Source organism: Pristiophorus japonicus, chromosome 1, assembly GCF_044704955.1.
Source record: "Pristiophorus japonicus isolate sPriJap1 chromosome 1, sPriJap1.hap1, whole genome shotgun sequence".
In the NCBI taxonomy this organism is placed as follows: domain Eukaryota; kingdom Metazoa; phylum Chordata; class Chondrichthyes; family Pristiophoridae; genus Pristiophorus; species Pristiophorus japonicus.
In genome coordinates, this window is record NC_091977.1 from 344,360,340 (window position 1) to 344,376,276 (window position 15,937).

The 15,937-nt window shown below is 44.0% G+C and overlaps 1 protein-coding gene across 6 annotated transcripts in view; it reads left to right on the forward strand.

Moving 5' to 3' along the window:
- The window catches only part of LOC139273284 (CLIP-associating protein 2-like), a 650,606-nt gene that overhangs the window by 454,082 nt on the left and 180,587 nt on the right, over positions 1-15,937 (forward strand). For all 6 annotated transcript variants that reach the window (XM_070889996.1, XM_070889987.1, XM_070890014.1 and 3 more), the window contains 2 exons: positions 5,350-5,594; positions 5,677-5,740. In XM_070889996.1, coding sequence (XP_070746097.1) covers positions 5,350-5,594; positions 5,677-5,740 — 309 coding nt within the window. The remainder of the gene's footprint in view (positions 1-5,349; positions 5,595-5,676; positions 5,741-15,937) is intronic.

Below are 15,937 nucleotides of genomic sequence, written 5' to 3' on the forward strand. Positions count from 1 at the left end.
TAATATGTGACCACCTTGGTCTGTATAGCTCAGTTACTGATCAGCTAATCTCTTATCCATTGGGAGAGCAGCTAAACAAAGCTTTATAGAGCTCCCCTATCTGAAAACTGTGTTCTTAAGTGAAGTGATTTTCAAACTTTTCTGTTGGGGGAGCCCAGTTTAAGTATTGACACATTCCCAAGTATCCCCTCCAAATATTCACATACTCCCCAATATCTTTTGTCCTAACTTTTGAAAGGCACTCAGCTACCCAAGGGAAAATTGGGAAATCATTACAGAAAAAGTGTTCTGTTAGTACAGAGCAATATATATAATATGTTGGTAAGTCACCAAACAGCAACAACAAATTTTATTTATATAGTGCCTTTAACGTAGTAAAACATTTACAGAAGCGTTGTCAAACAGAAATTGACACCAAGCCACATGAGATATTAGAACAGGTGATCAAAAGCTTGCTCAAAGAGATAGGTTTTAAGGAGCATCTTAAAGGAGGAGAGGGAGGTAGAGAGATTTAGGGAGTGATTTCCAGTGCTTAGATCGTAGGCAGCTGAAGGCATGGCTGCCAATGGTGGAGCGATCAAAATTATGGATGCGCAAGAGGCCAGAATTGGAGGGATGCAAAGATCTCGGTGGGCTGTAGTGCTGGAAAAATATAGAATGCAGTAGTCTCCCAACATGATGCTTCCACACGTGGAATGCCTGGTTGATGGACAGATATTTGATGACTTTTTGGACCTTGTGGGATTCCCTGTTGAACCCCGAGAATCCAGGGACCACAGTTTAAAAGTCTCTATTTTAGAGGGAAAATTGGAGTTTTACAAGAAGCAACATTTTGGTAAACAAGGAATGTTTGACTCCTAATTTCACAAGGCTCCTAATAATTTTTCCCTCTATCATCATTGACCAGAAATATGATATGTGGTGGATAACATATTTGATAATGAAAAGACTGCAAAAGGATAGGTTTAGATTATAATTTTGAGCCACATTTTTACACGTTCTCTACAAATTCAGGTTTCCTGGAGCTAATTTATAACAACAACTTGTGTTTATATAGCACCTTTGACATAACAAAACGTCCCAAGGCGCTTCACAGGAGTATTATGAGGTAAAAATTTAACACCGAGCCGCATAAGGAGAAATTAAGGCAGGTGACCAAAAGCTTGGTCAAAGAGGTAGGTTTTAAGGAGCATCTTGAAGGAGGAAAGAGAGGCAGAGAGGTTTAGGCAGGGAATTCCAGAGCTTCGGGCCTGTATAACAGAAGGCACGGCCACCAATGGTTGAGCGATTATAATCGGGTTGCTCAAGAGGGCAGAATTAGAGGAGCATAGACATCTTGGGGGGGTTGTGGTGCTGAAGGAGATTAGAGATAGAGAGGGACAAGGCCATGGAGGGATTTGGAAACAAGGATGAGAATTTTGAAACGGCGTTGCTTAACTGGCAGCTAACATAGGTCAGCAAGCACAGGGGTACTGGATGAGCAGGACTTGGTGCGGGTTAGGACATGGGCAGCTCAGTTTTAGATCACCTCTTAAAAAAAAAAGTGCTTTGGAGTAGTCAAGTCTAGAGGTATCAAAGGCATGGATGAGGGCTTCAGCAGCGAATGAGCTGAGGCAAGGGCAGAGACGGGAGATATTACGAAGATGGAACTAGGCAGTCTTAGTTATGCTGCGGATATGTGGTTGAAAGCTCACAATGGGGTGTGTGTGAGCTTTATCATTTTCATATGTCTGTACGTTCGGCTCTTCGAATCCCTACTTTTTTGTTTTCTCCTTCTGTTGGTTGTGCTTTCATTATCATGCTTCATAACAGTGGCTGCAACAATAAATGCTACTAACAAAACATAGTCTGACTGTTCTCAATTTTTCTTTCCAAAAATTGCTATCAGCTCCTCGGAGACATACGGAGTAAGGTAGAGATACTCTTCTTTCCAAGACTATTTTTCAATGAAGAATTGTATGTTGTGCTGTAAGCACCAGCTGCATTTTTCAAGAATTGAATTCAACAGCATAACTTAATATCTCAATAAATATTTAAGGAAGGATATACTTGCATTGGAGGCTGTTCAGAGAAGGTTCACTGGGTTGATTCCGGAGATGAGGGGGTTGACTATGAAGATAGGTTGAGTAGGTTGGGCCTATACTCATTGGAGTTCAGAAGAATGAGAGGTGGTCTTATCAAAAAGTATAAAATAATGAGGGGGGGTCGACAAGGTGGATGCAGAGAGAATATTTCCACTCTGGAAACTAAAACTAGGGGACATCGTCTCAGAATAAGGGGCCACCCATTTAAAACTGACATGAGGATGGATTTCTTCTCTGAGGGTTGTAAATCTGTGGCATTCTCTGCCCCAGAGAGCTGTGGAGGCTGGGTCATTGAATATATTTAAGTGATAGACAGATTTTTGAGCGATAATGGAGTAAAGGGTTATGGGGAGCGGGCAGGGAAGTGGAGCTGAGTTAATGATTAGATCAGCCATGATCTTATTGAATGGCGGAGAAGGCCCGAGGGGCCAAATGGCCTACTCCTGCTTCTATTTCTTATGTTCTTATATGTACTGTACTTGAGATAACATAATTAGTTCCAAGCTGGACATCAAACCTTTAACTTAAATGTAACCATGAATCATATCACAATCCTTTCATGATAAAATGGTCAAATAACCCAAAGTACAAGAGGTATGGTTCACGTATATGTAGCGCATGACCACTGTCAATGTGGGCTGAAGCTGGGAAGGAGCCTCGTAAGGATGTTTTATATTTACTCTATTATACTGCTAACTTGCCATTCTCAGCCATGCAGGTTTGGAATCAATCCTGTACTCCACCTATGAGCTATACTGTTGCAATGCTGAAAAGAGCCTAGACCTTCCTGCTCTGTCAGGCTCAGTTGCCCAAAGCAGCTCTTTTCTTACACTTTGAACATAGATTACCAGATTACATTTATTAAATGTGTAGTTTCCTTCTGTAATGCTGTAAGTTGACATATCTTTTCAAATCATTATGCCTGCAAAGTAACATTCTACATCATTCTGTTCAAGAAGTAACTAACATTTTTCCACTAATAAAGTACAATCATTTGGAAACGTATCTATTTTGCATCAAGTGAGTCAGATGAAAGTGTCACACTTGCGTTTGATTGGGTCATATTTATGTAACAACAATAAATTAGAATTGGACAGATAGGGAACATAACAGTGAACAAAGAGCATCTTCCGGCTGCTTCCTTCTGATCTGGAGCGTGAGGTTTATAAGGAGCAATTAATCTGCACGGTTCTTTCAGCAATGCCAGTTAACCTTTAATTGATTTCAGGATCTATGGGCCCAAATTTCCCCCAACCCCTTTTTTCGGCGCACTCTCTCGAGATGCACCGACTTTGTGTGCTAGAAACGGCGCCGAAAAACGTACTCACGATTCTGGCCGCTCTGCTGTGTGTCCCGGGTCCTGGCGCGGCACTCCTCATGGAGTGGGCGGAGCTACAGCCCTGCGCCAGCAGCTGCGCACATGTGCAGTAGAGCGGTCGCGCATGCGCAGTAGCTCCTTCCCATGATTGTGATGATGAAGCCTGCAGAACGCATCCCGCCCCTATCCCAGGCCGAATGGCGCTTGCCATGCTGGGCTGGCTTTGCGTTCGTTTGGTTGGGTGGCGGTTTGCCAAAGAGGCTCTGCAGTGCCATGTGTTGCGCTCGACCTTGGTGTCCTTCCACACCTGGCCCACCTGGCTCTAGCACACTTGCCGACCACTGAACGTGCGCCCAAGTCAACCCCCATATGTCTCGCCGCCGTCGTTGCTGCCTGCTTTTATCCTTCGACACTCCGCGCTGCCCAGCCACTGCTTCTGGCCTTTCTATCTCTCTCTCACTCCGATGTCGCCTGTCCCTCTGGCGCTCTATCTTTTTCTCTCTGAATTAGAACTCCAGAACGATGAGAGCCGAGCCCGGGCCCCAACGCACTTGTGCACCCACCCCCCGTCTGCCTGTACTAGCCTGCCCGGGTTGGTCTTGAGGACAGCGGTGTGCGTGTTGTTGTGCTGGAGATGCCCGCCGGCGCCGACAAAATGCCTTTCTGCCTACGACCCCAGGGCTGAACTCGGGCATGTCGGCCGATCTCCAAACTCCTTTCGGGGCTAACTGGAGTCGTCTGCAGTCCCTCATGCGAGGGAGCCGAAGCCCCGTGCCTCTGCAGGTTTCAGGCTGCCGTTTTTAAAGCCTGACCAAAAGCCTGAAAAATGGGCAAAAAGGAAAAAATTCCCGCCCGAAAAGGGTTGAAAGTCAGTGGGGCGGCAGACATGTTCTCCCTCCCCTATCCCAGGCCAAAGGGACTCCCGCACGGCCAGTCGCTGCCGAGTTTAGTTGAAGGTAGGATTTACTTCAGTTCTTTTATTTTTTATTGAATGCTTATTACTTTTTGTGCTTTGTTTGGTGCTTGGTGGTGCTTTAAATGTAGTCACTTGCGCCAATTCCTTAACCCTAGGTAAGGTTTTTCTGTGCGGACAGCAGTGGCAAGATATGCTGGCCTAAGTTAGTTTGGAGCAACCATTTGCTGGCCAAACACCTAAAACAAGCCTAAGTGGCTGGGAATGCCCCCTTTTGGAAAAAAAAACTGAACAAAAAAAACCTAGCTGGCGCAAATTAAATGGCCAGAATTGCAACTAAAAAGATACTCCAGAAAAATCAAGTTGCTCCAAAAAAAACGGAGCAATTGCTGGGAAAATTTGGGCCCAAAGTATTTATAGCAATTAGGCTTTGTTACCTTGAAGCGGAAAGCAGTTCGACTTCAGTCACAGAATAATACAATGTGTGTTATATGGTATAACATTCCTGTTACTCTTCCAACTGTGAAAATTACCACAAAAGATAGAGAATAACTATTGTTGCAGGATTGATCAAATTTGGTGAAACATAGTGGTATAGAATTCCATTTTATAGAAAATTTAGAAAAATCTTGTTCTAAATTTTAAAAATAGTTTAATGTTCTACAGAGTCAAACTGATTTTCTAATTTCTGAAAGAACAATACCCATATGTGCTTTTTTCACTTGAGTGTAAGATCAAATGAGCTCATGGGACAGTGGTGGATAACTATAGTATTAAAGGCTTACCCATCATTTAGGAGATCTATCATTTGATAAAATTAGACCAATTTGCAGGTTTACTAAAGTCACTTGAGTAATTTTGCTGATTACTCAAGTGACTAGTATCACCTGAAGGTAAATTAAACTATGATCATTTCGTTTAACTTCCTCACTGTAAAAGGAAGACTGAAATTAATTTTCAAGCATTTATTTCTTTGTAGAAAAGCGAATATTAAGAAAAAGTAAAGCTGTGTAACACATCCTGTTATATTGCAGAAAAAGCCAGCAAGGAGAAGGTATGAATCGTATGGAATATATTCAGATGATGATGCCAATAGTGATGCATCCAGCGTCTGCTCTGAGCGTTCCTACAGTTCTCGAAACGGCAGCATTCCGACATATATGCGGCAGACTGAAGATGTAGCTGAGGTCCTTAACCGCTGTGCAAGCACCAATTTTTCAGAAAGGAAAGAGGGCCTGCTGGGCTTACAGAATTTACTGAAAAACCAACGGACATTAAGGTAGAATGATTAATAAGTCTATATTGTGTTTTCAAGTTGTGTAGTATTCTTAGCTAATCCATAATTGTTCTCTTCTCAACAGTCGTGTTGAATTGAAAAGATTGTGTGAAATCTTCACTAGGATGTTTGCGGATCCTCATAGCAAGGTATGCTAGGGTATTTTTGCTTAAAGCGTTTTAATATTTAGTCCATCAATATCAGTGGAATACTTTGGAATTTCAAACTGTTGTAGATTTTGCCAATTCTATTATTTTTCAAGGAGAGTTGTAACTTTTACAAGTGTGATTTTTTTTGTAAACTGACAATTATTACTTCATATGCTTGAAGTGATTTTTATGACTGTTGTTTACCCCTCCATTGAAGATATTATCATTCATCAATTGCATTGAGTGTCTTGGCCATTAATGTTTGCCATCATTCCACCCTCCAGTGCCCACGTCCCACCCCTCCCCAGAGAAATTCCAACCAAGAGGCTCAATTCCCACAATTAGAGAGTTTTCTTAATGCTAGCAATTTGGATTATAATTTAAATATAGTTCTCCATGTTTAAATTTCTCACATCAAGCATAAGAATTACTTCTGAAATCACGGGACTTGAGTACTGAACATCGCAGAATGTAATTCCCCTCCCACCAACCGCTCCTTGCAAGTTTTATTTAAAGGTGAGTTTAAGGATCACAAAGTTCAATGGTTGATGGAATGCACAGTTTTATATTCATCAACATCAATGGTGAAGTCTAATTACAAAGTAATATCTATTTTCAGAACTTCTGATAATTTAACATTTAATACTATAATCAAAACACAGAATTATCTGAACCTCTTAATGTAATTAATTTGGGATGCCCATCTTTTTCTGACATGCACTTATCCTAGTTTAATTGATTTTCCTAGTTTAAACCAGCTACGGATTCAGAGTAGTAAATTCCATTTAATAAAATAAATGGTATTCTTCATGTTTCTATAGTATGGATGTTTAAGGAAGGGAAATTAATTAAATATATAAATCTTGTTGACCTCTAAAGGTGCTATGTACAGCACACCAATGTATCCATCTGAATTGACAAATTAAATCAACAAATATATTTTTTTAATCAGCGCCTACTTTACATCAAGATGACACTTCAATATAGGTCAAATATTCTATTCCACTCTATAACTATCATTTCTTGTCATTGCAGCATTCCAGTACCCTCCATATATTGCCAGAACAACCCAAATTGACAAAGAAAATGACAAACTGGGCAGTCCCTTTAAGAAGTTTGAACACACTGACATTGGGAAATTACCCCCATAATCTTTCCTCTATGTGGAGGCTCTTACTCTAAGTTGCTGTGTTGCTTCTTGGATGTCAGCCATGGCTCCCTGGTAGCACTCTCACCTCCTGAGTCAGAAGGTTGTGGGTTGAAGTCCCACTCCAGAGACTTGAACACATAATCCAGAGTGACACTCCAGTGCAGTAGTGAGGGAGCGCTGTACTGTTGGAGGTGCCATCTTTCAGATGAGACGTTAAGCTGAGGTTCCATCTGCCCTCTTGGGTGGGTGTAAAAGATCCCATGGCAAGATTTTAAGAAGAATAGGGGAGTTCTCCCTGGTGTCCTGGCCAATATTTATCCCTCAACCTACATCACTAAAACAGATTATGAGGTCATTATCTCATTGCTGTTTATGGGACATTGCCGTGTGCAATTTGGCTGCCGCGATTCCTACATTACAACAGTAACTACAATTCCAAAGATACTTAATTAGCTGTAAAGTGCTTTGGGATGTCCTACAGTTGTGAAAGGCTCTTTATAAATGCAGCTTCTTTCTTGTCTTTTCCTATTGGCATCTGGACATTAGCTGCTGCTGTACTCAAGTGCAGAAAGTCACTCTTCATTTGACTAAGTTGTTATTCATCTGTTTTATTCTACATGGTGCTGGAGTCAAAAACAGGTGTAGCCAGATGCCCAGTATGCTCAGTTTTCAATACCATACTTTGCGTTTTCCCTGACTTTGTGATATTCATAGTTTGGCTGTCTGTCAAATCAGTGTAAATATGACCTAACAATAAGTGAGTTGTGTGAGAATATTCCCTCTTTGAGGAAAGCCAATGCAGTTGGGAGAATATGTGCTGTAAAAGTGAGCTGAAGTGGACAGGTAGTTTGGTGGGGCAGTACTGCACCTTTCCAGTGGGGATAATTTGTTGCTGATGCCAACATTACGCTCACATCATTGACTAAAAGTGATGTCTGGATGAAGTAAAAAAACACCATAGACTGGCAATGTGGTTCTTGTTGGCTAAACCTTTTAGCACCAATGTGTGCCATTCCTTAAACATCTGTGGCACTAACCACTGTGGATGCAGAAGAACAAATAATGGTGCTGATGAATTTTAGTCCATTCTTTCTTAAAACAGTGCAGCTACTCTGGTCTTGCTGTAGTGAGAGCTTTCATCCTTTGCACCAAAGAAATGTTTGTTACCTGATGAGGTTGTAATCAATATTGACTCGAGCAGCACTTTGATCCCCTACCCCCAGCAGAATGAAGCTTCACGGCTCCTTCAGCAGTGGTTGATGCAGGAGATCCATTTTCAGCCATTTTCATTGAATATCAGATTGTGAACATTCAGGGGATACTTCCAATGAATATTTTACCCACTTGCTTGTTTGCTGACGTTAGTCATGATCCCCATCATGGCCATTTTTATTCAAAGGGTTGATATATCCACACCTGGAAGTTTGCTTCGCACTAAAATTTATTTGGACAGTATCTCCTTTTTTGAGCTCACAGGGGATTGTATGAAGTCTAGTTTTCAAGGGTCCTGCTTTTCTGACCTTGAGTATCAAACCGAGGAAGCCTACTGACTCTGAATGAAACCAGAACGGCCTTCGCTGATGTCACCATTGCATATGTTTTATGTCAAGAAATTTGGGCATTTTACTTGAGATGGGAAATAACTTTTACTTTCACACAAGGCCTCACTATCTCCAAGGTCATAATCTCCAACAATTCCATTTTCTTTTCCTGTCACTAAACCCTTCCCTTCCACCTTCGGCCCCAGAAAAAAAACTATTCAGTAACCCCCTTACAAGCGCCATCTTCACTCCTCAATCTATTATTCTGGCCCACGATCAGCAGCATCATTGGGCCCAACAACTACTGTAGTTTTCTTCCATTTTTAACACACACATGCCCAACAGATCCCAGGAGGTCTCCTATCTCTACAGCTACCCAGGATGTAACAGCATATTGGGTTCAATTTTGGCCAGGAGTTGCTCCTTTTTTTTGGAGTAACCTGCTTTTTCTGGCGTAACTTAAAAATCCCCAGTTTCCCCAATCAATTTGCACCAGCGTATCTCAGTTACGATTTTTTTAGCTTATTTTTTTTTCTCAAAAGGGAGCATTACCAGCCACCAACGCCAGTTCTGCCCATTTAGACAACTTTGGCAAGCTAATAGTTACTCCAGTTCTACTTAGGCCAGCCTATGTGGCCACTTCAGAAAACCCTTACGGAGAGTTAAAGAAATCGGAGGCCATTCAGCCTGGGATAGGGGCGGGAAGCGAAGAGGACCTGCAACTAAACCAACCCCAAGCCTTATCCCTCAGCAATGTTTGCAAACAAAAAGTACTAACAATTCAATAAGAAATAAAAAATTGAAGTCCTACCTTCATCTTCAAACTGCAATTCACCTTTCTGCACTCGGCCCAGGAAGGCAGTGGGCCGGTGCGAGAGGTTGCTGAGACCAGATCTACAGCTGAGAAGCGACAGGTGGACTGCTTAGTCAGTTGAAGTGAAGGTTACCGCTGCACTTTCATTCTATACCTCCGGATAATTTCAAGCTACAACTGGAGATGTGTGCGCCATCTCTCAACATGCAATACATGTCTCCGTTCGCCAGGTCACGGCTGCACTGTATACGCGGAGGAATGACTTCATCAAGTTCCCAATGACCGCCCAAGCAATCCATAACAGGGCTGTGCGGTTCTCAAGGATTGCTGGCTTCCCAAAGGTACAGGGCTGCATTGATTGTACCCACATCACCTTGTGAGCACCTGTGGAGGATGCCGAGCTATTCAGGAATAGAAAAGGCTTCCACTCCACTAATGTGCAGCTCGTGTGTGACAACATGCATCGCATCATGTCAGTTGATGCAAGATACCCTGGCAGCACCCATGATGTGTTCATCCTACGCGACAGCGTTATATCTGCCATGTTTGAGCAGCAGCCAGAAGGATAGAGCTGGCTACTGGGAGACCAAAGGTATGGCCTCGCCACCTGGCTCATGACGCCCCTAAGCGTAACCCAGACGGAAGCTGACCATCAATACAACATGTCGCACATTACGACGTGCAGCATCATAGAGAGGACCATTGGCATGTTGAAACAGCGTTTCCGATGCCTGGACCATTCCGGTGGCTACTTGCAATACTCCCCTGAGATTGTTGGTCAGTTCACTTGTGTGCTGCATTCTGCATAACTTAGCCATCATGAGGCAGCAGCAGCTGGTGGTGGAAGAAGACCCGCCTGCGGTGAGAGTGGCTGATGATAATGATTTGGAAGATGCAGGTGACGAGCCGGAGGAGTTGGATGAGGATGATGACGAGGATGAGGAAAGCATGCAAGTGCCTGAGACCGGAGCACGATGGCGGAGGAGGGCGGGCCATCGTGCTCCCTTAACGATTGCTCGAGCTTTGCGCCAGCAGCTCATCCGTGAAAGCTTTACTGATGTCTGAGGGCTCAGCAACATCTATTCCGTATGGACATGTTTCTTTTTTGGAGCTGTTCAGGAATGTTGTGTTGTGTTAATAGAACATGATTCAGTTTTAATGTAAAATATATTTTATTCAAAAGTTTACAATGTATTTAACTTTAATGTAATAAAATTATTCTTGTATCAAACTTTACTTTAATATGACTCTTGAAGATCACTTAAAAACTTTAAGATCACTTATAGGACTCAACTTTGCCCAACCCTTTTTTCAGCGTACTTACCTTAAGTGCGGCGACTTTGCGCGCTGGAAACAAGTCGCCCCATCCTGGCCGTTCTTCCGAGTCCCTGGAGTCCCAGCGTGACGTGCATTCTGAAGTGGGAGGCGGAGCAACAGGCCAGCGCCGAAAGCACTGCCGACACCTGCGCACATGCGCAGTGACGTCTGCATGCATGCTCCTGCCCTCTCAGCGTGTCCTGTGGACTGTGAGCAGGACCCGATGCTCGCAGCCCCTATCCCCGGCCAAAGGGACGCCCCGATCTCGCCGCACCCTATCCCCAGCCAAGTGGCCCGCTGAGTTCCCGGGCCGAGGTAGGACTTCAGTTTTATTTTTTATTCATTGATGGTTGTGCTTGAGAGTTTTGATTGGTGGGGGGGAGTTTTGGTGGGAGTTTTGGGGGGGCGGAGTAAGAAAGAGTGTTTGGGGGGGGTGGGTGGGGGGAAGAAAGAGTGTTTTGGGAGCGGGGTGAAGAAAGAGTGTTTTGTGGGGGGGGAGCGGGGCGAAGAAAGAGTGTTTTATGGGGGGAGGGGGGAGGAGAGTGTTTTGGGGGGGGAAAGAGGGGAGAGAGAGAGTGTTTTGTATACCAACGTTTCTCTGTCTGTGGCTAACCCCCACCCCCACCCCACGGTCTGCATTTCTGTCTCTCTCACTCACTACCTCCCCCCCCCCACCCCCCGGTGACATCGCGGCCAGCAGCTCGCATTTCTCTGGATGCTCTGAACTCCCGGTGCGCGTCTTCCCAACCCTATCCCAGGCCGAATGGCCTCACGCACAGACCGGCCCTCTGCCTTCCCAGCCCGACTTCAAAGATTAAGATAGGATTTACTTCATTTTTATTCGTATTTTGATTGTTTGAGCTTTTCCTTGCAATGTTTGGTGCTTGGTTGTTGAGGCCCTCCGCAGTTCCCTTCCCTCCCCTCCCCTATCCCTGCCATAATGTCTGCCGAATGTGCGCTGCTTTTTCTTCTCTGCCCGCAAGGTTTTTCAGAGCTGGCCACATATGCTGACCTAAGTCGATTTGGAGTAAGCTTTTGCTGGCCAAAGTGGCATAAATGGCCAAAACTGGCGTAAGTGTCTGGGAACGCCCCCCTTTGGGGAAAAAAAAACTGACCTAAAAAAAATCGTACCTAACTGACTTACTCTGGAGCAAATTTTTGGGAGAAAATGGCATTTTTTAACTTACGCCAGAAAAAACAACTTACTCCAAAAAAATTGATGCAAGTCATGGCCAAAATTGGGCCCATAAGGTTGTAAATTTACATAACTTATAAAAAAAACTTTCAATTTGAAAACATTTACAACAGTAACGTCAACAACAAAAACAACAGCAGCAGCAAAGAAAGGCTGCACCCATCTCTCCTCCCCCTCAGTCTAACACCGCCCGCCACGCTTGGTCTTGGACAGTCCACCACCCCTGCCCGCAGGCGGTGGTACCAAGCTTATTCCTTCTAACATCTCGTTGAATGTGCACTTCTTGATGGGTGGTGGTGGGTGTGTGGCGGGGGGAGGGGGGGTGGGGGTCAGGTGTTAATGTGGAGGGCCCGGCTTGGGTTTTTTCAGAGGCTGATGTGGGGACTGCAGTGGGAGTAGCAGTTAATTCTGTCAATGGGCGCATGGTCTGGGTGTGTTCCCTTATTGCAGCAGCTCACTCACACATGCCCTCCCTCATGGCTGTGTCATTGCCAGTGTCATCCTTTCCACTACCTGTGACATTCCCTCCCTCATGTACACTATTCCCTCACTGATGTTCCCTGATATCGTTCCCATTTCCCGTGCCATTGCTGTTACTTCTCCCCACAGTCCTGCTGCCTCATCACTCACCCCACTGATGGTGTCCGGGAGTGATCGGGTAAGGTCACTGCTCTCCGCATTCAGTGTCATGATCTAAACCACATCTGTTGCATCCTGCATCTCAGGAGAACGTGGTCGATTTCCCCTTCCCCCTCACCCTGGGTCTGCCTTGCGGCATCCCAGTGGGAGCCGCAGGCTCGGACGGTGGGACCCTGGGCGTTACTTGCTGCATCCCACTACTGGGATCTGCAACCTATGATTGTGAGAAACCATGGAATGTCCCACCAGAACTCAAATCACTAATCATGGAAGGGACTGGCAACTCCGATAACTGCACATGCTTGAATTTAAGTCTATCAGTGGTAGCTTCATCCAGCTGACCCCTCACCTCCATGTTTATCTGGAGGGTTGGCTTGGAAGATGTTCTCGTGCTCAGGCTCGTCCGCGTCTGAATCTTCTTCTGGATCTTCAGGATTGGCATCAGGTTCTGCAAAATATAACAGAACAATCAAATGGTTAGCAGCAGAGGAGGGGGAAGGATGGGTGGTATGAGTAGGATCACACATAGCAGGCCAGGCAGCAGGTTGATTTGAAGGATCATGATGAATTTTCAGGATTTACCCTCTCCCTCGTGTGTGGGCCCAGCTTGTGCAGTACTGATTGTTTTTCTCCAGGCAGGATCCATCAAAGCAGCGACCCTCTCTTCCAAGGGTGTCAGTGCGTGCACATTTGGTGGACATTTTCCTGTTCGATTTCTTTCCCTTTCGTTGTGGGCCAATTTATTCTGCAAAGATGAAAATGCAACTTTTTAGAGAGGGTGTCTTTCTGCTGGGTGGGACATATACGGCTGGTCACATTTACAATTGCAATTGTATTGAATAAATGAAAATATTATTTACACTAACTATTTGACCAAGGTCCTGCCATTTCTTTTTACACTGGCTTCCAGATCTTTTGGTGTTCACCAATGCGCAGAAATCTTCTGCAACTTGGTTCCAGCGTTTCTTCATTTCTTTAGGTCACACTTTTATGTGACTTCTGCTGGTATCCAGCTCCTGCCATCTGGTCTCAATGACATTAACTAGGGTCTCCACTTCTTCCAGCAAGAAATTATTTGTCCTTGGTCCATGTTGCTGTATTGCTGCAGCTGCTCTGAGACACTCAGCACTTTTCCAATGCTCTTAGACACACAGTGATTTTTCCAAACACACAGTACTTATTTTGCATGCAGCAGTGATTTTTCCAAATACAGCACTCCTTCTGATACTTCTGCTGGCATGCAGCACTGATTTTACCAAACACAGCACTGCTTCTTGAATTCAGCAATGATTTTCCTACCACAGCACTCCTTCTGGCACAAAAACACAAACCGCTAGCTAGCTCTTTAAAAATGTCTGATTGCCAACTCGCAGCGCTACTGCTCATGCGCGGATATCACCATACTGCACTGTGCATGTGCAGACGCCTGGCACATTTTCCAGTGCAAAACGACTGGCCACGCTGCGCGACTGCAGTGAATAGGCCAGATAGCGGCCAAAGTTCCAACATTTTTTTTCGGCGCATCTCGGAACGTAAATAAGCGCCGCAACTCCGGCGTGCGCCGAAAAACTGGCTCGGCCAAAATTGAGCCCATAGAATGCACCTGGCTTGACAGTCGACCACTAGATCTAACATGACCAGATTCTCAAGTGGATGAATGCTGGGATTTTTGCACAGCACTCAGATTTACTAATTTGCATGCAGTGTGCTTCTTGAAATCATAGACCAGGAACTTGCGTACAGCTAGAAGTGCTAGCAGCTACGTCAGTTGCTTTTACATAGTAAAGCCCCAACAGTGCATTATTGCATTGTTTTCCCTTCCAACTCTCTTCCACCCACCAAAAAAAACAACCTATTTACTCTTAGAAATTAAGTTAGAAGAATTATATTTAGAAAAATGTCAAATGAGAGTGCAAAGCCAGTTATATGCGTGACATGATGTGGGCCTTCCTGGATCCACAAGATATCTAGGATGAGCATGAAAACATGAATTGTTAAGACAGTTGTGTTGCTCGAACAGAAAAATGCTGACCTCAAGCAAGAGCTGATCACATTGCACAAGATAGAAGGAAGAAAAGTTTGTGGAATGCAAGTTTCAGGAAGTGATTACGGGCAGAGAAGAGTCAGGATCAGGACAAATTGGTGATCACTCGGAGTGACAGGTGTAGAGGAGCAGGACATCCCTATGAATTTGAAACTGTTCAATTCTTATTCAATGCTGCACATCTGAAGAAAGCAACGTCAGAGATACAAGGGAGGATAAGCATAAGTAATACCATGGCACGATAGAACAAATGGTTATCCAGGGGACAAAGAGAGAGAGGAGAATAGACAAGTGGAAGTGGTCAGAAATTCAATTATTAGTAGGATAGATGGCCTTTTAGTCGACATGACTAAGTCCCAAATGGCATATTGCCTCCCTAATGCCAGGGTGAACGACATAATGGAGTGGGTGGAAAAACTTTTGGAATGGGAGGGGAAACAACCAGAGGTTGTGGTCCGTGTGGGAATCAGTGGCATAGAAAAATGTAGTATGGAGATCCTGCGGAGGCAGTATGAGGATTTGGGGTCAAGGCTGAAGAGCAAGACCTCACGGAATGTTATCAAAGGATTACTTCCTATGCCATGTGTTAGACAGGTTAGACAAGGTCAGATTAAACCCATTAATGTGTGACTTGAGAGGTGGTGCAGGAGCGAGGGTTTTAGATTCCTACCACATTAGGATTAGTTCTGGGACATAGGGAAGCTGTTCAGGAGGCACGGCCTTCACCTGAACTGGAGGGGTACTCATGCACTTGTTGAAAAGGTAAATAAGGAAGTCGGGTGGATTTAAGCTAGTGTAGCATTGGAGAGGGAAAGGCAGAACAGACTGTAGTTTAAGAATAATTAGGGAAGAGGGTGTATTGGTATTACTGAATAACCTGAATTATGCTTGTATAGATGCACAAGTATAAGGAATAAAATGTGAGCTGGAAGAGCCGGTCCATCAGGAGAAAATAGATGATGTAAGAGTGACTGAAAACTGGTTGATATTAAATAATGATCAGGAATTAACTTGCAGATTTTTGTGTGTTTTAGGAAGGGCTAATAAGTTAATGCAGGAGATGGAATGGCATTATTTGTTAGAGAGGAAGTACTTACAATCGAGTTGGATGCTGATACTGAGTCTGTTTGAATAGAATTGAAGGATAGTAAAAGAAAAAAATTAAGAATATACAACAGGACACAAATAATTAAGGGAGGCTATTGCAGTTTTGTGGGAGACAATAAGACAGACGTGTGCCATGTCTTCCGCAGTAATCCTGAGGGATTTCAATCTTCAATATTGACGGAGTGCACAATAAGGACAGGCGTTTACTAAAATTGTGAGGGACTTGTTTCTAAAACAGTATGCTATGGAACCCACAAGGGGTAATGCAATATTGAATTTAGTTTTAATCCAATAAGCAAAGTAGAAGTAAGGGACCATTTGGGATCTAGTAACCATAATGTTTTGACATTCAGGGTACATACAGGTAGAAAACAAAAGGATGGCAATTAA